This window comes from Protopterus annectens, chromosome 11.part0 (assembly GCF_019279795.1).
Source record: "Protopterus annectens isolate FY-2018-M chromosome 11.part0, PAN1.0, whole genome shotgun sequence".
Classification (NCBI taxonomy): Eukaryota; Metazoa; Chordata; order Ceratodontiformes; family Protopteridae; genus Protopterus; species Protopterus annectens.
The window spans coordinates 1062422546-1062448900 of NC_056745.1; the positions used below are offsets into that span (position 1 = coordinate 1062422546).

A 26355-nucleotide genomic window follows, 5' to 3' on the forward strand; every position below is an offset into this window, starting at 1 on the left:
TGAAGGCCTCATTTACCATGTAGCAAGTAATGCAGTCTACATGAAGATGGAATGCAGCTGTGAACCCTACACAGCAGCAGAATGACTGGATCTGACCATGTTCCCTAAGTCCTGTCAGACTGAGTCTATCAAAAGGACTGCAGACTGTATGCCCTATCCCTTTTATCCTGTCAAGTTGCTTCTTTAGCATATCAGTCCTCTTTCATGTCTTCTGTAGTGCTGCCCACACACTTCTCTCCTCTATGACTGTGCCTGTTGCTTTCATGCCCCCTTGAGTGGTTCTGTGGTCAGCCCTAGGGTCCACTAACAGTATTCTCTGTCTGCTGTCAGTTTGCTTATATGTCAGTATATTCTGATATATGCTACATTCTGGCTCTCTAAGTTGCTTCACATAATGCAGTCTCCTGAAATATGGCAACAATCTGTTTTAGCATACAAAGATGGACCTTACACTTCAGTAATTATAATAATGAGTTGATTTAGGGCAGTTGTTTTTCAATGACAGCTGTAATATGATGTGTTATCAGCCATAGTCAGCACTACAATCCTGGTGTCTTCTCATTCCTGAGCTGGGCATTCATGTATAATGTGCATTCATGCATGGCCACTGCAAATCATAACCACTCTACTGTCAACTTATCTCATGCTACTGACCATTTGTATTAGACTGCTCTTGATGTACATCAGACTACCATGGTGTCCACTCAAGCACATCATGCAATGTTCAGTATGTGAGGCCATGTGCACCAGGCTATCATTTTTCACCTGGTAGACATAGCCTCCACAGGCACTGACTTCAGCAGAGTGTCACATGATGCAACAGGGATTGTAAGATCTTTGTTCATCTGCTGCACAGGTATCATAAGGAGTGCATACTACTGGAGTATGAAACCCCCTTTACAAAGCAGATAACTGGTTGTTGAATGATGCTGCTGGCAGCACTCACTCAGGCAAGCAGTACAGGCATGGATACAGTGACAAAGAAGAGGTTAGGAAGAGATAGCAACTTATTACTGAAAAGATTTTTTTTTTTGGTTTGGCACTTGTATATTATCCCTAGCATATGTAATTGTACTTCCTTTCCATTGCCAGGGATATGATATGCAGAACTGTATTTTTATGCAATCCAGTGGCTGAAGAGATGCAAACAAATCATCTGGCCTGTCAAATGAGGTGAAATAGTCTCCAGGTGACAGTGTATGTGTAGTGTGTTGCTGGCAGTAATATACTATTTTAATAAAGTGTAACACACATTACTAAACATTTGCATTTATTTCTCTCTCTCTCTCTCTTTTTTGTCTTTGCTGTTTTGATTAAAGCCAATTATTTTCTTTTACAGTATCAGCAATGATTCAGGCTGTGGTGAAGCACCAACTGTCATGGTCTGCACTATCCACCCGACCTACTACAAGATCCCCACCAGCCACTGGGCCTGCCTGTCTGAACGGTGATGGAGGAGTGCTCACTGGTAGCTTCTTCTCAAGATGGATGACAAAGTTGCCTCATCTGAGAACAGCATGGAGATGCACTCCTGAGTCAGCAAGTGGGTAGTGTGATGGGGTCAAGCCAAGACCTACAGCACCCTCTCTGTGCAACCAGTGCTTTATGTCCCTGCCTAAATAACTGACAATCACACACTTTGAGAATTGATTTATATGCAAACACACAGACACTCTTGAGGAAGGCTGGCACAGGTGTACTAGCTCTGCCCCCTTCTGCCCAAACAATAAGGTAGTTATCACTGCCACCAACTACTACTTATCAGCTACTATAAGGCCATTACAAAGGCTGCCCGATCCTACTGTGTAATGTTACTATTATCCAAATGGTAAGTGTGACCAAGAGCAAGGCTATTAAGGAGTGGCCTGTACAGTGTCATCAAATACATATGCAAGTACTCTAAGAGCTTAAATATGTCTCACAAATATCAGCCACAAATATAGGTTTAAATATATTTAATAGTAAATAATAAAAGAACAAGACAATATTCAATAACCTAATACAATGACAACAAAATTCAGAATCACAGGAAATATTTTAAAACAACATTGCAGGACAGTTTCAAATGAATACAGAAAACATTTGACCTAATCTCTACTATATTCCTATCTATATCTAAGAGAAATTACTGTAATCTAGTTACTTACAATTAGGAAGGCAAGTGCAGATGTTGATGAGTGGATGTTTCTAGGTTAAAGACAAGATGCAAAACGCAAAGTTTGTCTCTGAGAGAGTTGTTAAATTACTATCAAAATTACTGGTGGGTCAGCTTGGATTACATCACTCTTTGTCACCTGCCTTCAGTTTCCAGGCTAAGAGATACTAACAGAATTTTTAAACATCTCTGTGTGAGAAGTGCATATCTCTCAGAAGTGTGCAGCTGCTAAAAGGTCATAGAGCAATAAAAACACTTTACATTTTAAACATAGCAATTATTATTTTCCAAGACAATAGAAAAATAATTCTAGCTCGAGACATCCTGTGTCCTTGTTGCATTAACTAACTTTTATAGCACACTGTGAAACACTTTTAATTTCAGCTTATTGTCTTGAAGTTTTGCAAGTTAACTCTGTATGTTTCATCTTCTACTATTAAAGCATATATTTGCACAGGTATATAGTTTATATACATTTCTGTTCTTTTCCAGTATGATACACTGTGGTTACATATTTGAAGCTCAGGATTGTACAAATCCTGTTCAACCCAAACTTCTTCACCAGTAGTTTAATATACACATAACATATAGTTCTCCTGCATTTGTAAGACAAGCATATGAATCATATTAATATTCACAGATGGCATACGATAATTTACAAAACTCCAGATAGCTGGACTGGCAGTGTCACAACAAGCCCACCTTGCCTGCAAGCACTTCTAACCAGAGAAAGCTCCTGAACTTGCCTGGGGGTGATCTTTTCAATGGCTGACCTCAACCTTAGCATCATGCAAATGGTATAGGACAGTTGAAATTAAAGGGTTGATTGGCTTAGGAGGAAGAGAAGATTGTTGGCAGAGATAAGTGGCATAAAAAGATATAGGAAGAGAATATTAATGCAATTTTGAAAAATACAAAAGTCTAAAAGGGGTCTGCCCAGTAAATTATCAAATTCAGCTCAAATTCAATTCACTTTGATGTTTTGATCCACAAAAAAATTGAAATTAAAGGTGAAATACCTGTTCAGACATGCACCACCTGTAACTTAAAGAATTTCAGTCTTCCCCACATTTTCTAAGAATACTCCATTGTGTAGCACATTTGGAACTTACTCGAGTTTCCTTAACTTTTTGTAGACAGTGCATTACCAATACACTCTACACCTGTGCTTCCTGACTACTTCATAGAAGTAGTTTAATCCTTAGGCTCCCACAGCTGTGCTGGTTATTGGCTGCAACATGCTTAGCAAAAATAAAAGTTTTCTTGACAAATGGACACTGATGATTTAGCTCCAGAGACAAATGCATGTAAGGTATACTTAGTTTAATGTAGATGTGAAGTTCCTTGGCACAATTTCCTGTATTGGTAAAAACTGGTCAAAGGTACAATGACATCTACTATTTCCTTCTGTTGCTACCAGCTCAGCATGGTAGGATACACTGAGCTAGATCCAAACTTCAAAGCAACATAGCTGAGAGCTTCTGCCATCCTGCTCTTCTATCCCAAATCTAATTTATATCCCTGCTATCAGGCATGACATTCTGCATGGCAGAATGAATCCCACAAAAAAGTCTCATTTACAATTGTACAAGTAACTGCAAGGGATTTCCACTGCAATTGGAGTTGGTTATGAGGTTCTTCAATATTCTCTGCTAATGAATCTTATTAACTATTCCTGGTATAGGTGGATCCCAGTAGAAAACTTGGCTGGTGCCCAAAGTACCTTGATGCTACAGCCTTACCAATCTCTACTGTACTTGCAATACCAAAGTTGCCATACGGCTACAGTTTCACAACCAAAAGACCATCCTGTATAGCAGTGCCACCTGAATGACAAACAGGACAATATATGCATAACTGCTGTCATGCTTGTCATATATGCAGTCTCTCTGTCTTCAAACTGGGATGGGCATGCGTAACTCTAGCCAACCAGGAACTATTATTATAATTATTATTATATTATTATTGGATGACACAGTGATGCAGTGGTTAACATTTTCTCCTCACAGCAAGAGGTTCTATGGTTCAGTTCCCGGCTGGGGTGCCTTCTGTGCAGAGTCTACATGTCCTCCCTGCATTTGTGTGGGTTTCCTCCAGGTGCTCTGGTTTCCTCCCATGTTACAAAGACAAGTATCTGGAGCATTTCTACCCGGGCCTCCACTGAAAACTGATTTGTTCCAAGTTAGACTTTGCCGGTCAACAAATGTTAAGTAAACAAATAAATATTATCTTGTGTGAGTCATTACCAATTTCATTCAGGCATGACTTACAGACAACCCTGGAGAACATGCATTGGTTCTTGGCCTTCCCCCTACTATCTCTCCCATACAATCATAACAACTCCATCTGTATATGGAATTTGCTACTGCTAGCAGTTTTGGCTTTTCACCATGCACTGCCTGCAGTAGCAATCTCATCTTAGAGGTAGAGCTGTTGTTGCACCAAAACTGCCCTTAGGTATCTATGGGCTACTCATTTGCTTCTTGGTTTTATACTGACATGCTTCACTAATATAAAATTCTGAAGAGTTTTTGCACTAGAACCTTGACTCATATTTAGAAACTGGCCATAGGCCTCTACCAGTTCTCATTAGCATATGCTGAATGAGCAAGCAATGGTAGAACCACTGATTGTGGACTCATGCATGGGGTAGGTGCTTAGTGTAGCAAGCTTCTCGTGCCCAAGAGCATTTAGAATACCATTTTCTTTAATTTGTTCTTTATATGTTATAAATTCAATTTAAAAAGTATGATTTTTAATGACCACATGTAAATATGGAATAAAACAAATATGAATTTTCAAAGTACCTGATTCAGAATCCATGCTTCCACATAGTCCACATGTGTTTATATTTTGATGAAATATTACCTAAAAGAAATAAAAGCAAACAGACACCATTGTCAAAGCTAAACAATAACATAAATGAACATTTACTGCAATAGCTCCATTAGAAAATCTTAAAATATAATTGCAACAGACATGTTTGTGAATTAGTATTAAAATTCACCATAGTTTATTATAATGAATAAAAATATTGAACTAAAATATTGAAGTGATGCAATATGATCCTTGGGATTTAGAAAAGATTGCAGTGAACAGCAATCTTTATCATCAGTGGCTTCCCTCTCACAGTAACTCTTTCGTATTCATAGACTGCCCCAGAGATGAAACGAGCTATTCTGCCTTCCAATGCCATTTCCTAACCTGGTGTCCCTAAACTTTAAAAAGAAACTCTACTCCTATGCTGAGGAAAAAAAAGAATAATCCTTCTCTGTTTTTAAACTGTAGCAAATTGCTTGCTGTGTAACAGCTGTAGCTAACAACACCTGTTGCAGTTCATGCATCACATGGAGCACTAAAGTATTTCGGTTCTGACTGCAAATGCAATACCAGTATACCAGCATTCGTCACTTAAGACTAACAGCACTAACCATTTGAAATGAGGAAACCTGCTAGAGTGAGTCCTAAAATACTAAGACTGAATGACTGAAAAATTGGACTTACATAGACATACATATACTAAGTCTGAAATGCCATTGCTCGGAATATTCCCTTTACTGAGGTATGGGGATCTCAGAGTTGGTATATATAAATCTGGGGCTTTGGGGGCTTCCTCCCCACATGGAAGGTGTGCAGGGGGCTTGCTCCCCCTGCAAAAAGAAGTTTTAAGGAGAGGTCTTTCTTTTTTATACATATCATCACTCAGCATTTCAAATGCCAACATTTCAATAGGGATTCCTAATTGGCACCTGACAATTGCTACCCTAATACTTTGTACCCAGGGTGGCTGGTTTCCCATTAGTGGGTGCATGAGTCTAGAGGATGGTCTCATTGGCCATGCTGCATGGTAATGAAGCAATCTGAGGCAGTGGCTAATTCTACTTAGCAATATGTTGTTGTTGTATCTTTCGGCTTTTCCCGGTTAGGGGTCGCCACAGAGGAACTCCGGTCCACTAATGATTGGCAGTAGATTTTTACGTACCGAGTTGCCAGCCCTGATGCACAACCTTCAAAGAAGGTACACCCATTCATGCATGTCTCCACACAGAAGACACTTTAGCTGAGAATCGAACAGGACAACGTCTTACTGTAAGGCGACAATGCTACCGCAGCACCACCGCCGCAGTTCTACTTACCCTGAAATTGCCTGCTGCTCCCATTTACTATGTTGAGCAATTCAGAGAATCATTTGGCAACTTAAATTACAAAGATGGAGAAAAAATGTAATACAGTCAAAGAACAATGGCTACCTACTTACTCAGTGGAAACAAAGTACAGATAAGTTCAACAACGTTCTCCAAATATGTGGGGGGGAGTGTTAGTGTGTGTATGTATGTAAAATTGTGTTTGCATGCATGTTGATAGGGGCATAAATAAAGTCTGATGAATGTGTGTGTGTGTGTGTGTGTGTGTGTGTGTGTGTGTGTGTGTGTGTGTGTGTGTGTGTGTGTGAGGACATGTGTGTAGGAGGGTGTCTTTGCAAACTTGATGCAAGGTCACCAAAGTAAACACTACTGAGATTACAGTCTGATAGCGCTACTGGTAAAAAAAAAAAAAGTGAGATTCAGATATATGCTAAAGAGTTTATAATAAGGTCTTCTTTGTGGTTATAACCATCTCTGAATGACATTTTCCTCAGTCATGTAAGTTGACGTACCTGCAGTAGGCAATCTATGCCAACAGTAGAATTCTTTCTGAAATATGGCAGACAATTTTCTTTTTCTTGTTGCTGTTTAGGCCATGGGCAATATATAGAGTGAAACAGTATAACCCACCACCAAAATACTGCTGCTCTTTTGTGTCAGTCAAAGTAGTTTATAGGTGATTATAATACTTTAAAAAATTATGAAGACTTATTACTAATATAAATGTTACATAAATTTATAAAAGTTAAACAGAAACGTTCATATACTGACAGGGCTGGTGTTAGCATGTTGGGGGCCCTCAGCAAAAATCAAGTTGGGGCCCCATTTCCAGGCTATCACCCTGTCACTGCCACTCCTCTTAAGCAACCTTTTAGTTCATGCTGTACACATTTAGGAATAGTACGCACAGGCTGTAGGTACATTGCTCTTACATTACAACAGGCCTGTACACCATACTATACTGGCCCATCTCACAGAGTGATACTTACAGTTACAACAATGATACATTAGAACAGCACTACGTACAAGTCTGGACTTACGTGAAATGGTACCATAGGCCTACTGCTTCAATCCCCCCTTCCCCAGTCTGGGATCCCCATACAATGGACATTCCTTTTTCTCCTTTTCTTACATTTTACCTTACTTTTCATCTTTTTCAAGAAGCCATAACTTTCTTTTTTTCAATAATCATTTTTATTGTTTTGCCAAACCATTATACATTTCACACACTATTTACATTATGTACAATATTGCTTCCAATGTTTTAGTTCCATTTTGAATTTCCCTATAATACATTAAGAATAAATATCATTTTAACCAAGTACAGGAAATTAAAATCACAAAAAATTAAACATAAAAGCATCTACAATAGACAATTATAAACCAACTCAAGCCAATAATTTGTATTATTTCTACATTTTCTATCTAATCCAAGAATGTGTTGGTACACATACAGAATGTCCTGACGGAAAGTGGATAGGAACCGCTACGCCAAAATAATATTAAAGATTTGTTCCCAAATTTTTATGCTGTTTATACTTTTCTTATTATTTCTAATTAACAATTTGTGCGCTAATATATGTTTAATCGCTAACAGCCTGAAATTTTGCCACGACACCTGTGCTGGGTTCAACCAATTTGTGGCTATATATAATTTCATTAGTAAACTAATATTCATAATTACAATCTTTTTTGTTTTGTCCAAATTCTCCTGTGGAATATGTAAAATCAGAAATTCCCAGGAGAGTGTTGAGTTTTGGTAACCCATTTTTTGTAGTTGTAACTTTAAAGAATTCCATAATTTATAAATGCACTTGCAACTCCAGAACATGTGTAACAGGTCTGCTGTCTGATCTACACACTGTGGACATTTAGGTGACTTTTTTGAATCAAATTTATGAAGTGTTAGATGGGTATAATATGCATTGTTAAATATCATCAATTGAGTAAAGACCAGTTTTTGAAGTGATACGGATTTTAATGTTAAGTTAAACGCCTCTACTGTTTTACTGTCGTCTAGGGATGGCAATTTCTCTCCAGTATTTGGATAACAGAATATGATTATTATATTTTCTCTTTTGCCATTTTATACGCTGAGGATATATATTTTCTATCTTGTTGCAATGCTTCCCACAGATGACCTGAAATAACTAGTTCCTCTTTTTTTTATTTCAGAACTGGTAAAATAATCTATAGCCAAATCTTTTAACTGCCTCATTATAATTAAATAAGAGATGGGAAGATTCATCTCTTTTAAGATATCATGTACCGCTACTCCTAGGAAGGGGTATAAATCCCTTACAGTTAATTCCTTAATAAATGGATATTTCTTTAAGTCTATCAGTTGATTACCAATAGTTATATTAGGATTTCTATCAAACGGTTGAAACATCATCATATATTTTAAAAGGTTCAAGGAGGCAAACAGAGTTTGAGTCGCCATTGCCCATACCTTGATGTGTTCCATTAACTCATATTTACTCAATGTTTTTATATTCAAAAATGGTCCAGCTTTAACATTAATTCCCTTCCCTTTTATATGTTTATAATTTAGCAGTACCCATTTGGGTATCCATTTTCTATTTTCACTATCCAAGTAAGACACCCTTAAAATCCTATTGGCCTGAATCACTGTATAATACATCTCAAAATCCGTAAATCCAACCCCCTCGTTTTAGGAGCCATCAGTTTCTCATAGGATATTCTCGTTTTCTGGGTTCCCACAGAAATTTCCCCAATCCTATCTGAAATTGCTTAAAAAGGATTTTGTGATTTTAAGTTGTGCTGCTCTAAAAATATATAGCATTCTGGGGAGAACGTTCATTTTTATTATCGCTGCTCTTGCCATCATCGGTAGCTTCAACTTACTCCATCTTTTCAAATCCATTGTTATTTGGTCTCCAGTTGCCTTAATATTGTTGATAAAAAACTCTCTATTTTCAGTTGAAAAGTCAATCCCCAAATATTTTATTCTTTCTTCTGTCCTTACTCGTCCTATCAATGGTAGCATTGAAAAAGGTGTAGGTGTTTAAGGGAATATTTTGTTTTTTTTAAAATTTAGTTTGTAATTAGCAATTTTCTCAAAGGTTTGTATTGCTGTTAGTATTTTTTCCATATCTGACACCGGTGTGGTACTGTATATATTTAAATCATCTGCAAAAGCAGCCATCCTAACCTTTATCCCAAGAAGTACAGGAGAATTATAAAAAACTTTTTGTTTCATATGAAGAAATAAAGGTTCCAAATACAGATTAAACAGTATGGGAGACAATGGGCACCCCTGTCAAGTTCCATTTTTAATTTGAATCCTTTTGGAACATTCATGATTTATATATAAACTAGTGTATGCATTCTTGTATAAATTTCTTAACATAGAGATAAAAAGCTGAGGTATATTGAAATATGATAATGTTTCAAATAAATAAGCCAAATTAACTCTATCGAATGCTTTTTGTGCATCAATTATTAAAGCATATATGTTCATATTTTTATACTTTGCATAAGATATTAAAGTATGAAGAGTTAATGTATTGTCTGTAGTCTGTCTCCCATCTATAAACCCCGCCTGTTCTTCTGATATTATCAAGTTTATTATTTTTTTTAATCTACTAGCTAGAATAGATGTCATGATTTTCATATCAATATTCAACAATGATATGGGCCTGTAATTGTCTGGATTTTTGGGATCACTATTCTCTTTCAATAAGAGAATTGTTCTTAAGGCATTAAAATGAAGATCATTGCTGCCATTCGAAATGATATAATTAAAGGTCTGTGAAAGTACGGTGCTCAGAATCCCACTAAAAGATTTATAAAATTCAGAGGTCATACCATCTGGTCCTGGGGCTTTATGTGGCTTTAGTTTCTTAATTGCCTCTAGAACTTCATCAACTGTAATCAATGCAGTCAATTCTCCCTGAGAATCCTCGTCAATCTTGGGAAAATTAATTTTCTGTAAGAACTCTTTTCTCTCTTCATCATGCCCATGAGTTTGTTGCTCACCATATATCTGATTAAAAATTGATTCAAAAATCTTCATGACATCTGACTTATCAGTATATAACGTATTGTTATGATTTATTTCGGTAATTAATCGTGTCGATTTCGTCTGATTAATAATACGGGCTAATGCTTTCGAGGGAGTTTGAATGTGATTTGCATATTTAACTAAACTTCTTTGTTCGTACAGTGTCAATTTTCTGTTATGCATAAGAAACAGCTCTTTCTGACATCTTAACAACTCAGTTTCTGTTTGCTCAGTGTAATTACTCATCAGCTCCTGGTCCAATAATTGTACTTTAGTTTCCAGATCCAGTTGTTCTTTATTTTGGAGTTTTTTATAAGAAGCCATAACTTTCTGTATGCTATGGAATGGATTTTAAAGTTTTTTATTTTTCTTTTTACACAACCTTTTCATCTAATGATGGCTTCAACAGAAATTATGATTAATGAAAGAAATTCATTGTTACTGTACAGTTTTAGTTTTCCTTGCATCCTTTCAACACACCTACCCTAAGACAGCACAGTAATAAACAGTTAGGAAATAAATAAGCCAAGGTCCAAAAAGCCATAGGGTTATGTATGCTCTGGGATGCATTTTACAGCATTTTCCCAACCTTTTAATCCAGTGGTAGCCCAAACAAAATCATGTATAAGAAAATAATTTATTTTATTTTTTTTTTCATTCAAGGAAGACATAAGGTGTACCCAAAGCTTTATGTTCAAAGCTGACAAAATAGTAGCTCAAGATAAACTAACAAGCCAGTTGTTGTTAGGATACATAGGTCCTTACAACAAGCCAGTTGTTGTGAGGATGCATAGGTCCTATCTGAGAATTCTGCCTACCTCCTACCCCCAGAAAAGACAGTTACTGCCTATGCATCCATCTGGTGTTAGATTTGGATGAAAGCGGATTTTCAAACTGACATAGTCATGTATGATAAGTGTCTGCTGGGATATACAGCATGCCACTTCAATCCTCACCTTAGCTCCCAAAGACAGTCATCTGTATATGTGCCTGTTGTGTGATCATGAGGAAAATGACAAAAATAATGATTACTGTAATGTATTCTACATTGTTGCTCCTAGATAGTACACTGCCCCTATACACACTATATTAACCTTCTTTGCACACCTCTGAGGTGTATGAGAATAACAGAAACAATGACAACACTGTCCTCAGTCCAAACACAAGATATAATGACCTCCTGTGCACACCTCTAAGGTTTGACTGTGATTTAAATTAAAGAAGCAATAACCACACAATGCTTAGCCCCCCCCCCCCATAACCTGCAGCAACTTTCTATATACATACATCCAAGCAGGGCTGGATTTTGAATGGGTGCAGTTGAAAGCAGAGTCCATTATCAGCTGTATCCTGAGAGGGTCATATCACAGCCCTATTCAGGTTAAAGAGTGGAATCAGAAACTTAATTATTTTTTCTCCTCATTTTTTACCAAGCAGCAACAGCTTTTGTGGGGCCCGCACACAGTCAAGGATGATTGAGAGCCCCCCCATATCCATTTATACATCCTGCAGGGGGGGGGCACCAGAATCCTAGAAGATTTGTGTCTAAATGTTCTGCGATATATTTATGCCTTACCTTTGAAATATAATTACTTGTTAGCTGCATTTTTTACTGATACCCAGAAGACTAATGTATGTGAACTGGCATTGTCGGGTGTGTACGTTGATAAAAATCCTTGATATTTTACGCACACATACTCATACACACATACACACACACACACACACACACAAACACACACATGCTCATAAGCTATAGCAGTCCTAGTTTTGTACTTATTTCAGCAAATAGAAATACATTGGGCAACACTGGTACTACTACACTACAGTGGTCGTCAAATGGCAGCAGGGGTAATTCAGTTTTATTTACCTCATTGAGGAGTATTGTCATTGTCTCTGATTTCACAGACCTTCCCTGATTTTGCTCATAACTTTGCTCTGTCTTTTGTAAAAAGTTTGATTAACTGGTAAATCATTCCAGATTACGGACAGTCAAGAAATCCAGACATCAGTTTTATACTTCTTATTATCCAAAAGGTGCATGGCAATGCAACATGTGTTATTATATTAACTTCTTCATTGAGTTAGAGTGATATCTAAAATGGGTTTCTGATTTTCAGTCTTTTTGCTGTTATTACTGTCTTTGCCCAGAATTCTTGAGCAAAGAATTCAAGATTAATAGTATGTGGTATTCTGCCAGCATTTATAAAATTACCTGAAATGGAAAACCATTCCTGAAGATTGTAAGCATAAACTCTTCTTACAAACCAAGGTCTGCAATGAGATCAGTCACTCTGCACTGTTGATATCGCTAGCGCTTACCTTGCTCATGTTCGTTATCGGCTTTATCCTAACAGGGTCATAGCACAGCCCTGTTCAGGTTAAATAGTGTAAGCAGGAAATTAATACATTTTTTCTCCTCTTTTTTCCCCAAACAACACCAGCTTTTATGGGGCACATCACACAGTCAAGGATGATTAAGGGCCCTCCCCCTGCAGACATGGCTAATGCATGTACCTAAAGCTGACTACATTATTAGTTTTAGTGGACAGAATATTCACCAGCTGTATTCAACTAAGCCAGAAGCAGTATGTCAGTGGTAAGATATTTAATGGAAGTGTGAAGCCTGTTACTTGATAAACCACTGTTGCTATAACTAGAGATATAGTTGAATTTTAAAGGAGATATAAATAAGAATTATTACCCACCTGGTTTAAGTATACAAGATTGCAATACTGGCTTTTATTAGCTTTGACAGACATGTTACAAAATAGCTTGCCGTGGCTGGGGGCCCCGTCAGCGTGTGCATAGTTTGCTGGTACCTAAAGCTAATTATGTATACTGATCACATTAATTCACTGTATCTTGTCTGTCTGGGATTTAAGGATAAGGTGTTCACATCTCACACCAGAAGTGCAGGCTTTGATTTTAATCAAGGGAATTTGGCTAGGCTTAAAATGGCCCACAAAATAACTAGCCTAGTATTTAGCTATGAACCTACAAACTCAAGCACAGAAGGCACCCCATCTAAGAATTGAAGCACCTCTTGCTGTGAGGCAACAACACTATTTGCTGTGATACTGTGCTGCCTAACAATTATTCATATTTTCTAATTAGATTACATTCAAAGTAGAGGCATCTATTACAGTATAAAAAATACTTGTGCACTAGTAGCTGTTAAACATTGCATATTTGAAGGGGTGTATTTGTGTGTTTGTCAGACAGATGACAGATCATATAATTAGTGCTTAGAAATTCAAAGAACTTGAAATGAGCAAAGGAGATGGCCAGGGCAGAAAATGATAATGTAGTTGAGAGCTGAGGTGTAAAGCAGGTTCAGAGACAATTACATAGATGGCTATCATAAAGTTTTAATTAAAAGTACAGAGGTGGAAGGGGAGTAGTTGTGTCTCAAAACAATGGACATGGCTGGAAGATGTTAGTAAAACTATTTATGTATTGGTGAAGCCTGGTTGTAGGGCATACATTCCGAATGTAGAGAAATGTTGTGATGATATGACAAGCTGAAGACAACAGAGTCAGAAGGTGCTGAAGTGCATTGTTTAAACATACGATAGAACATAAAAGTGTCATTTTTACTTTTTTTAGACATTGCCATTTTTTGACACCTCCATTCTTGAATATATTTGCAAACACAGTTTTGATTTATGTGTACATATTTCTTCCCTTTTCATTTCATATATGATTATACATTTTCTCTTTACAGACATCTGTATTTTGTTTGTATTTATATGTAGATTGTTGAAAGATATTTTTACGAATAGACTTTTAAACTGCGCTTGTTTTGGGATGTGATGTCACTGGAAGATATGGTCATAAGAATGTTTTTTTCATGGTCAAGTGTAATGAGGAGACTCTTCGAATGATACTGCAGTCTATTGCTGATATGTGGTCATGTGCTTTCGTTAAAGGATCGTTTCTACAGCTTTCCAGTGCTGCTGTGTTTTGCTTTTCTGTTCAAGGTAAATATACAAACACAAACACGCGCGCACACACACACACACACACACACACACACACACACGCACGCACGCACGCACGCACACACACCCACACACACGCACACACGCACACACACACAGGCGCGCGTGCGCACACACACACACACATGCACACACGTACGCACACACACGCACACACACACACACACACACACACACACACACACACACACACACACACACACACAAGCATGCATAAACAAAAATATTATCTAAATAAGAAAAATAGTGACTAAAAGACAGACCAGCTTACCTTTAGATGTGGCTGCATTTTTGAAAAAAATAATAATTTGAATTGACTGGCGAACCAACCAGGAAATGCAGGATGTCTGGAAATGGAGATGTGTTAATACAGAAAGCATTTTTACAACCACATGATATCAACTGATCCAGGAGAGTGCTGGAAAGGGGAGCCTGGCTCATTGCTTACTTATGATCTGATCCTCTTCTAATGGCAACCCTTACATCTGCTTCAAGGATGTGATCAGTGATTTTCCAACAGGAGATAGTAGGGAGAAATCCACATAGAGGTTCTTCCTTACCTGCTACATTAAAAGCAGAACAAATCTAAGAGGAACTCCTCAAGACAATGGACCAAACATCATCAGTAAGTTCAGAACCAAAGTCCTGTGTAAAAAGGGACAGTTGAACCCATCCTGCATGTCAAAGTTCAGTACTCAGAATGTTGTAGAGACTGGATAAGTAACTGTTGAATTGAGTATCCACAACAAACAGCAAACATAGCTTGTTGCATCAAAAGTGCTTTGCAGATTACCTGATATCAAGTCTTAACTCAAGCTGTCAGACAAAGAAAAAGTAGCCTTAATTGTAACGTTTGCTGTTTACATGATGAAGATTTTGCCTGCAATTGAAATATAAGATTCTTCCGTCATAATAAACTGGCCCAAATGTAAGCCTTTTGGATGAACATTCTTTAAGAAGAAAAGTTTCCAGGCTATGGGAGAATCAGCAAAGTCATCCAAAAGGAGGGTTAAAAGTGTCCAGGCCCAACCTCATTGGCTTGAATGATGAATCTTAATTAACATACAATATTTAGCTTTCACACAACTGGAGTACATAATCAGCCTCAACGTCTTTTCAATTCCAAAATTCATTGCCCTCAAAAGAATCCACTTGAGAACCTCCTACATCTAATTAGTGTTTTAATCTGGGTACTTTTCCATGAGACCCCTGTCTCAGTTTGCCAGCATAAGACCACAGTCCCACTGATGCATACCTAGTTCCACAGGGTTAGACTAAGGGCTCTGAACCTTTCATTTTCCATTGACAGTAGAAGGGAACATGGACTTCAGGTGTTAATGGGAAATTATATAAAGAGTTGGAAAACAGCAATCAGCACCATTATTTGAAGCTCTATTAGAAAGTTACACTCACACCATGCAGACAAATTGCCATTTATTATCATCCAAAATGTATTATGTTTGAGATCCTGCATATCTGCTGGAAATGAGGCCAAGTGAATTCCTAGACCCTTGAAGGTAGAGGCTATCCTTGCAAAATTATGCTACCTTTTGAAGACCAGTGTAGGGTAAAATAGAGGATGAAAGCCACTAATTTAGCTTTATATATCTTGTATCAAGAAATTTTATTCCACATCATAAGTACATATCAAGTCACGAAAATGATAATAGTGGGCCTCTTAAGTAAAAGTATATGTTTGTCAGCAAATAAAACCATTTCTTACATGTAGCAGCTCCCATCCATGTTTCCATGGCTTGGATTCCACATGGCTCCTCCAGGAGAGATTATAGCAACTTCTAGAGCCAAGTTAACCAAAGGAAAAGGAAGTGGATATCCCTGTCTGCCGTATCTTAAAATTATAACAGGGTATGTGAGATAGGAACTTCATTGCACTGATAAGAATGAAAGGATTTACACATTTGCTAATGAGGGTTCCAATGAGAGTGCCAGAAAGATTACATTTTTATGGTATACAATAAATTCACTCAGCTTACTCAAAGGACTTTTCTACAGGAAATGAACAGTCTGTCCAACTTCCTGATGCACTGCTTTGCAGTTCAAATAAATATGCTACTGTTACATTGTTGCCCTGTACGGTTTTGCCCTGATAAAGCCAACTTGATCTCCATGAATGATCAAAGTTTTACACAGCTTTAACTGAATGGCCCAAATCATCATAAAAAGCATATAGTATCAACTCAACAAGGATATCTTTTTGCACTGTTATGTCTCTGTGGGTCCTTTCTTGCTTAAAAATAATAGCTAGACTGGCCTACCTCTGTGAATGGAGACTGGTTCCATTATCCACTGTGCTGTTAAAAGAGTGCAATAGCAATCCTACCACCACCACCAGAGAAAACTGTTGTTAAATATCAGCTGAAAGGCCATCAGGGTCAGGTGCCAATAGAGGTTTAAGTATTCGGATATGAGAGATTGCTAGTCAGAGTGGCACAGTGGGTAGTATTATCACTTAACAGCAAGAGGATCTACAGGGTCTTCAGTTTGAGTCTCAGCTAGGGTGGCTTCTGTGTGGAGTCTACATGTCGTCCATGTGTTCATAAGGGTTTTTTCCAAGTGCTCTGGTTTCCTCCTACATCCCAAAGACATGCAGTAGGCTGATTGTTGACTGATTTCTCACTAGATGTGTGTACAGTGTCTGAATGATAAGGAAGAAAGACTTATCAGTTTATTTCCATTCCCTACTTGGAATCAGCTGTGACTCATTGTTGGGGATGTACAGAGTGTTTGCTTAAGTTCCCTTTAGATAACAGAACCAGAGGAGTAATACATATTGGCATAACTTTCCAAGTCATTCTCTGCCAAACTCTGATAAATTACTTGTAAATAGGTGCAAATAACTTCTAGATTCTGCTGCAAACAATTTGCCTCCTACACAGTTATTAACTCCTGCACAATAGTGATCCCAGACAACTTACGCCTTCCATTTCTTTGGGAATCATCCATACTCCTATGAAGATTCCTCAAAGTGCTGGATAAGTAGTTTACCAAAGACCATCGCAGTTTTAGTGCCAATTATTACTAAGGACTTACAAATTCATCTTTGGTAAAGTCTTAAGTCCCTTTTGACCACTTTATGTTTTTCAAACCTTGTATATACCCTGTGTGATCTCTAATGGAAACGCTCAAAAATATTTCACTTGTGTAGTGAAGAGGCAATCTTCACAGCCTGGTGAGAGGAGTATTCAAACAAGGTATGGTATAGAACATATTGGAAACTTCTACAGAGCCTCTCTTACTTTATCATAGTCTATGTTAACTTTTTGAATTACCTGATATCAAATGATAGTGAACTGTAAATATGTATATACATAATTTACTTCTTTATGGATAACTGTGGGCAGCTCAGTGGTGCAGCAGTTAGCATTTATGCCTCACAGTAAGAGGTTCTCTGGTTCTCCAGTTTGATTCTCAGCTGGGGTGCCTTCTGTGTTCTCCCTATGCTGATGTAGGTTTCCTCTGGGTGCTCCAGTTTTCTGTCACATTCCAACGATGTGTCTGGAGCATTTCTCCCCAGATCTCTACTGAAAATGGGCTCTGTCCCAGTCAAACTTTCCTGATAAACAAATGTTAAATAAATAAATAAACGTTATATCATAGCATATATACTGCAGTACAACAAAGAATGAAAGAGTGCTGACTTCATGAACTCTAATCATTTCCTGACTTAGGAATGGGGTCCTTTCTTGTCATGTATTAGAAACCCAAAAGACCTGGAGTAATTAAACCAATGGTATGATTTTTTTCTAATGGAAACAACTTTATATAACTACTCTTATAAAACTTCTGTTACTCATAATCAATCTTGTTTCAGACCTTAAAAGAAATCACTATACTAAGATTTTCTCTGGTGTATTCGCTTGTATTGTTTTATCAGTTTTTCACTACTACTTTCTTTACTTCTAATATCGATATTAAAATGTAATTAATTTTTGTAAAAATATATTAAATGCTTTCATTAAATATTTCTTGCTTTGTTACAATTTCTAGAGCTTTTTACCTGCCTTGATGGCCTAGGACATCCCTGAAAAGAGTCCTTGAACCACTGTACCAACCCAGTAGACAAATGGAAAATAAAATAAATCAGTTAGTGAAATTCAGAGACCCTTATGATCCATATAAGTTCATAGGATCACCTGAAGATCCAATGCTTTCCACATAAAAAAAACAATCTTACTGAATAAAAATGAATAAATGCACCACCCCTTCCTCCTTCCTAAGTTCCCATGTCAGTGAATGTGATATCTGAAAGGCTCTCTACAAATCAATTTCATAAATACTCACAACCTTGGATTTTAAGCTCCCTTTTTATCACATTTGATTAATGACACAATGAGACAATTAACCTCTCTAGTCTGCCCCTTTAAGTGCCTTATTCTACCTTCCTTCCATCTCTGTCTTCCCCATTATCCTTTCATACCTTTCAAAAATCAACTTAAATGCCTGAGGATTTCTTCTTCTATATTCTAATAGTCCAATACATGGCTCAATAACCCACTAAGTCAAAAAGTACTTAGAGGTATCAAAAGAGGTTTTGTTTCAAAAATCTGTAGCTTGTACACCTTCCTTCTCCTCTCTCTCTCGTGTACAAAGTGACACCTTCACATTTTCCTGACATGAGGTTGCATACAGATACTATCTAGTTTCATATATCTATTCTCATGTAATTTGGTTGTATTCCTCCTATACATCCCAGATGTTTCAGCTTTCTGATGGTTGCTTAATGTCATTTTCCTTATATGACCTTTACAAGTGCATGCAGTTGCATCCCTAGGTGAAGACAGCCAATTAACATCCCACATTAGAACAAGCCTATCTAAGAGAATGTGGAAGATCCCAGGCTGCGGATAAAGAGAATGGAAGGTAAGGGTCTACAATAAAACAAATAACCATCACTGCAAAGACTCCATCTGTCTGCCCTACAACAGTATAAAGATGTTACACATTCTGATATTTTTCAGCAAGAGTGCTAGCCCACTCTTCTCACCAGAACTGTATACAGATGATACTACATGAATGCCTATACTTTAAGCATTGAAGACATTATTTACTGGCTAGAGGAGTTTCCTAAATGGCCAGCATGTTGGGTAACAAACTTGTTAACTGTATGCACATCCTGGATGTTTTAACTATTTTGTTTCTAATTTTACTGCTCAAACCTGATAACTTTATTGGAGCTACTTAGCTTTTTCTCAAGATTTTCCCACCCATCTCCATGCCAGGGATGTCACCCAACCAGGAATCCCCCTCCCCTCTTCAGAACTGAAAGTCAACTTACCCATTTGCCTTATTGTTTTCTGTTAATGCAACCCTTTATACTGTCATCTCCAGTAATATGGTACATCACAGGTGTCTTCAAGCTCAGCTTAAGAAACATTATGAAACCTGTATACAGTGAATTGAAATAATATGTCCTGTCATGATCAAGTACAGCTGCAAAAGTTGCACATATAGTAACTGTAGATGTCTGAATTCCTCACTACTACAGTAGTGTTTTGAATATATATGTTGTATTGTGCCTATGATACAACTGGACAGCTTCGTAAAGCTCTGGCCGCCTCTCATACCTTCATTCTGACTATCGACTGGGCAGCTTAATGGAGGAAAATCAACAAAGTGAAAAAATCTTCTCAACTTTCTTGTCATAATGACAGAAGAGCATTCTCATCCTGAACCTCTAAAAGATATAAACAGTAAATAAAAGCCTTGTATCCCAACAGTTAGCAACATACAGAAGTAGTAGAACAGGGGATATGTATAGTTACTGCAGGAGTGAGGAATATGAACATTCATATAATAAGTGCAACTTACATAACTGCAGTAGCCTTTGGTATATGGGTTGATTGCCAAAGCCTATCAAGGCTGAGATGAAAAAGAATAAGGATTCAGGAGCCATTGGAATGCAAAGAACTGATAATCTGACCCAGATATAGAGAATCTGATAAATTGTTTCAAGCTATGGCTATAGGAATGTGATGATCATCCTTTAAGTCTAATGTTATCATGATGCTCAAAGAGGGGATGAGTGGTAACAGAGCTTGAAGGGCCAGCATTTTGAATTTTGGTACATTCATGTACAGCTTAAAAATGGAAATATTTAGAACTGGTATACAGGACAGCTCTTTCTCTGGTACCAGAAACATTCTGGAATAGAAGCCTTTACTCCATTGATATGAAGTCGCTGGTAATATGACTGAATGGTTAGTAGGTGATGAATCATCTGAGAAAAAAACCCTGGCTTGGTGGATGGAGAAAAATTCCCCTGAAAGTAGGTATTCCAGATGAAACCTTCATGAACTGCTTTTAGCACACAAGAGACTGAAACAATATGAGGGCGACCACAGTGGTGCAGTGGTTAGCATTGTCACTTCACAGCAAGAGGTTCTCCAGTTCAATCCTTGGCTGGGGTACCATCTGTGCTGAGTCTGCATGTCCTCCTTGTGGTCACGTGGGTTTCCACCGGGTGCTCCGGTTTCCTCCCACATCCCAAAGACATGCTGTAGGTGGATTGGACAATCTAAATTGGCCCCAGGCATGAGTGTGTGTGTGTGTGTGTGTGTGTGTGTGTGTGTGTGTGTGTGTGTGTGTGTGTGTGTGTGTGTGTGTGTGTGTGTGTGTGTGTGTGTGTGTGTGTGTGTGCCTTCTGTGGAAGGTTGGGCACCGGACTGGCAACTCGACACCGTAAAACTTCACCGCCAGTCATGAGTGGACAGGTGATCCACTGTGGCGACCCCTTACCGGGAAAAAGCCAAAAGAAGAAGAAGACTGAAACAATATGCTGCCAGTATAAAGCCAGTTACTGGGACATAGTTTGAGAGATAGCAGCAGGATGGGAGTGCATAGGGGATAGAATTCCAGCATAGTTATTCTGAAGTATTAGACCATTCCTTTTTTGCAAAAAGATCCATGTCTCTTGTTGGTTCCCTCCTGTCATCTCTTTTTTGCTCCCTGTTTGCCTTGAGTTGGCTGAGATTGTTTTTTTGTTTTTTTAACCAAAATGTGGATTTGGGAGATTTGTAAAAGTGGGCTTGAAAAATCATAGATACTCCCTGAATTAACTTCTGTATTTCATCAAATTGTTTTGGAGCCTGAGTAGCAGAAGGAGCAAAAAAAAACCTCCTTCCCTAATGCAGAATAAAATTTTCAGACTTTACTTCACTAGCAAGCTTTTGGTTATGTACCCTGGCATATCTTTTACACCACAAGGAGGCTAGCACGTAAAACCAAACTCACAGTCTTTACAATACGAACCAGCCAGAAAGGAATACAGCTTACTTTAGTTCACCAGTTTATTTGACGAAATAAACAGCAAGTCACTCCAGCACATACACCAAGGTACAACTCCAAAGCACGAACTCTTAACACATAAAACCAGCGATGCAGAAGTTCCTCAAACACATAAACGCTATGTCTCCACACTTATGCTGCTTTCACTTCCTCAGATGTGAATGAATACATTGTGTTCACTCCTTCATTTTTATATCCAATCCCTAATTAATTAATAGACAATTACCTTAATTTAATACTTTAATCAAGAACACATTTACTGTGACCATCTTATGCTATTTCTCATTTCATCCTTGTATAATGGTTAAAATTAAATACTATATAATATTTTCCTATAAATCTTTCAAATTTAGCATACACATTTTCTAAAAACACTTTATTAAAAATATACTTATTCCAAACATATAAAAATAATTCCTATGTTAAAATTTTTTTACTTAATAAATAAGAATTATAAAACCTTATGTAAAACTTCATTTATTGTTCTATAGCACCCTCTAGTGGTCAATAATACCCTGGCATAGCTCCTCAGATTGTATCAGAAGCAGTGTCCCTGGACACAGTATCTGCACAATCATGCACACTCTTCAAAGCACATGTGATATTTGAGAAAGATTAGAAACAATAGGATTCAGAAAGGAACTATCCTCAGAAGGAAGAAAGGTGAAGTATTCCTTCAATCTGTCTGCATGGGTCTATATTACATGATCAAATGCTTAGGTGAACGAACACCTAAACATCAACCACATAATATCGACCCCCAAAACAGTGAATGCCACCGGGAAACAGAACTGTTGGCCACCCAAAAATAAAGAAAAAAGTTTACAGCCAAGCTAAGATGGGGGCTTCACCCCCCTCAACCCCCCACAACCCCCAAACTAAATATACCAACTCCAAGATTACTCTACAGTGGAGAAAACAGCAAAACACAGTGACTGGCCAAGGGAAATCTTTCCTTGTGTTAATTTGTCCGTTTGCTGTTTTTTTGCCTTCGATGTTATGTGGTCAATGTTTAGGTATTCTCTCACCTAAGCATTTGACCACGTAATATAGACCTGTCTGCACAAAACAAAATAAACTTCCACTTATGTGCATAGTAGCTGAAAATTCTGCAGGCTGAAGGGGAAGAAGAAAAACTCTCTTACCAAATCTGTCTAGTACCTTGCATTCTTTGTCCAATGGGGAGGGGTTGGTACTTAAGCAATAACCCATGGATGGGTGTGGGTAATGTAGGATTTACCCACGGTTGGTGTGGTTTGGTTATGAGGGCAAAGCTCAAGTGACCAAACAAAGGTAATCGTGGGTAAATCCAGCATTGCTCACACCCAGCCATGGGTTATTGCTATTATACAATGACATTATTTAAGAAAAAAAAATGTACTTTTCTTAAATAATGTCATTGCATAATGACTCCGTGCTACCCTTCTGCAGGTATGCTAGGGCATTTCTGATGTACTGCACATGCATAAGGGTCATGCTCCCATGCTTACGCAGTACATCAGTGCTGTGCAGAGGTAGCAACGGAGAAAGGAAGATCTCTGTTGTTTTTTTAAGCTATCCCAGTGACCAAATTTTGTATGGAAAACCTCAGAAATAGATCTATATATAGATCTATTTTTTTTTCTTGTGGAAGAGAAGCTCTTTGAACCAAATGCTTAGCTGACACCCCAGGAACACAATCCTGTCTGAAGGAGTCTAAGAGGACTTTTGAATTTTCTCTTGGAATGCCAACTTGTATAAGAGATGTTCCACATCAGTCAGAGATTCCTGACACTTTGAAAAAAATTCTGCAAAGGTAAGCAAGCTGTCTAAATATGGAAAAATGTGGACACCCAGTAGCCTGCAATGTACTGTCACTGAAGCTAGACACTTTGTGAGCACTCTTGGTGCAGTGTATAGTCCAGAGTAAGACCAATAAATGATATTGTCATTCAGATTCACAAAATCTTAAGAAACATCTGAAATCTGGATGGCTAGGGATGTGATAATAAGCATCTTTTAAATCTAGTGTTACCAGCAAACGTAAATGAGGAAGAAAAATTTATAGTTTGTGAAATGACACCATTTTGAACTTGGGCACTAAAACAAACAGGTTTTGGAAAGAAATAAAGATCCAGAACTGATCTCCAAGCATCATTCTTTGGCACTAAAACATCCTTGAATAAAAACCTTTTCTAACCTGGAAAGGAGGAAGTGGTTCTATCACTCCCTGAGACAGGATGTGTTGAAGGATAGGGTGAAATATAGGAGTCTTGTCAGTGGTTGAAGAACTTGCCCCTGGAAAGCAGGGATTTACTCCCACTACTATCTGGGACCTTGATGAATGACCTTCAGAACCCAAAGTGGAGATTCACACTTTCATGAAGGGTGAAGAGGGACTGCCAGGGTGTGTATTGGGTGGAGAGGGGGAACAAGATTCCTTAAATAGTCATTCTGACTTGTTAGACTGAACTTATTTTTGGGGGTGAGGTCCTGCATTCTATTTGAAAATGGTTCCTCCCACCTACCATTTCTTTTTAAATGTCTGTTTACCCACATTTCAATAAGACTTTTTTTTTTTTTTTTTTTTGCTGCAATTGGGTGAAGGGCTACAGAATGCCTTAGAAAATATGGAAAAGGAGGGCTGAACAATCTTAAGAAATTACCTTTATCAACTTTCCCCTTTCATTACTCTTTTTGATAACCTCTGCAGCAGAGAAAGCAAAACTAAATCTCTGTTCAAAGGTGAATTTAAAATCTCATTTTTCACATCATCTGGGAGGTTCTGAGAATGCAGCCAGGCAAACCTCCTCAGAATAATACAAGTGGTCATAGCTCTGGAAGAAGTATAAAACTGAGTCATACATACACTATAAACAATGAGTTGCGACCTGTGAAACAGAAAAAACTAAATTATTTAAAGCAGATATTTCCTTAAAGGAATAAATTGCAGACAAGACATTCCCCATGTTTTCACAATTGCTCAGAATAAACTTTAACATATGAGCCTGACAATTTCAAATTCTGAAAATAAAAGTTGCAGAAGCATACACGTTTTTCCAATACTTATCAATAATCTTCCCATCCTTGTTAGAAAGACTAGGACTGCAATTAACCAAATGTTTAGCAGCAGTAGGATTAACTAAAGCTATAGCTGTTGGGCCAGGTCTGGGATAAGTGTATAAAAACTTAAAAGATTGAGGAACTTTGATCATTCATCTGTCTTTTCTTATGGCACCACTAACATTTTGTTAGTTTGCACACTAGCTTAATATAGCTTTCATTTCTTCCCTTGATGTTTTAGGCATTAAAAATATTGAGAACAATAAATCTGACTCAACCATCTTTATGAAGGAGACATACTCCAATATGACATTCTCCATTATGATAGCTAACATCCATTTTGGCAGAAGAAAAATCTTGTGAGGGGGCAGTTGATTAGGTTAAGTAGGCTTATTTTTGATGACCAAGTTTTTGCCAATGAGATCATGATTCTATGTGACATGTTCCTAGACTGAGGCTACCCATGAGACATGTTGCTGAATTTAAGGAATGGGTGAAAAGTCAGAGGCATGCATGCTGCAAACTCTTGTGTTTTGGAAAGAGTATAGTAGCAGGAAGAACCAGCAATGACAACAACCTCTCTAGGGCCATGGTATTAAGTTACAGAATGGATATATCGTTCCTAATGAAGATTATTAGTTCCTATTGGACCATACATTTTTGGTGCATTTGATCTTATGACCAAATTGTGCCCGAACCCTAAGTTTGTTTGCAAAAACAGTTTTAACTTAAAGACTACACTTGAAATAAATCGAAGCAGGGGTATAAATTCTACAAAAAAAAGTTGGGTATGAGACACTGTGGGGCATGTAAACAGTGCAGATTTATATTACAAGGTACCCATTTTTGATAACTGTCTTCTCTAGAATGATTTCACTTAAGGGGAGTTATGATGGTAACACCAAAGGGGTACTGCATTTGGCCCTTTGCACCACTTGTCCTGCATTTTATGTTGGTAAGACCGAAGAGCCTCTTAGGAAATGCATTTACCATGCAGTTATGCTATCCATACGAAAGATAGTAGGAATGCATTATACAATCATTCTATGGTCTGCATTGACTTTAGAAATGTTCTTTTATTTTTTTTTTGGACTGGAAAGGTTTCCCCCCTAACTGTGTGTGTGTGTGTGTGTGTGTGTGTGTGTGTGTGTGTGTGTGTGTGCGCGCGCACACACGTGTGTGTGTGTGTGTGTGTGGGAGGGGGGGGCTTTTTTTGGAGGAATGGGAAGTTCATTGGCAGATTATCCTTAATGCTCTAAATACCCCAGGTATTAATGATGTTATTTCCATAAGATGTGTTTTGAGGAAAAAATGTCTTTCTTTATGAAATGTTTTTACTAATAATGTTTATTGTTTTTTGTCATAACTAATATTAAATTATTGAACAAGGTAGTTTTTAAGGCTGCATTTCTCATTAAGTTGGTCCTTTTATTTTTGGCGCCAAAATTTGTAATTAAACAGCAGGAAGTGATGTAGTTCCTTTTAACACTGAGGAAGTTCTGTTAAATTCAAGAATGAAAGCACTTAGTATTTTGCAATAAAAGAAGTTGTGGACATTTTCAGAGTAGCATTTTGTTATTTTAATCTTTCCTAAACAAAAAAGTACAATAAAGCAATTTTTTTAAATGCGGAAGTATTTTCCTCAAATGGAACTTACCTGACCAGCAAGGGAACAGT

At 37.7% G+C, this 26355-nt stretch overlaps 1 protein-coding gene across 1 annotated transcript in view; it reads right to left on the bottom strand.

Moving 5' to 3' along the window:
* LOC122815696 (mucin-19-like) overlaps positions 1-26355 on the bottom strand; it is a 1162279-nt gene that overhangs the window by 828005 nt on the left and 307919 nt on the right. The window contains exon 5 of the mRNA XM_044088411.1: positions 4963-5023. Coding sequence (XP_043944346.1) covers positions 4963-5023 — 61 coding nt within the window. The remainder of the gene's footprint in view (positions 1-4962; positions 5024-26355) is intronic.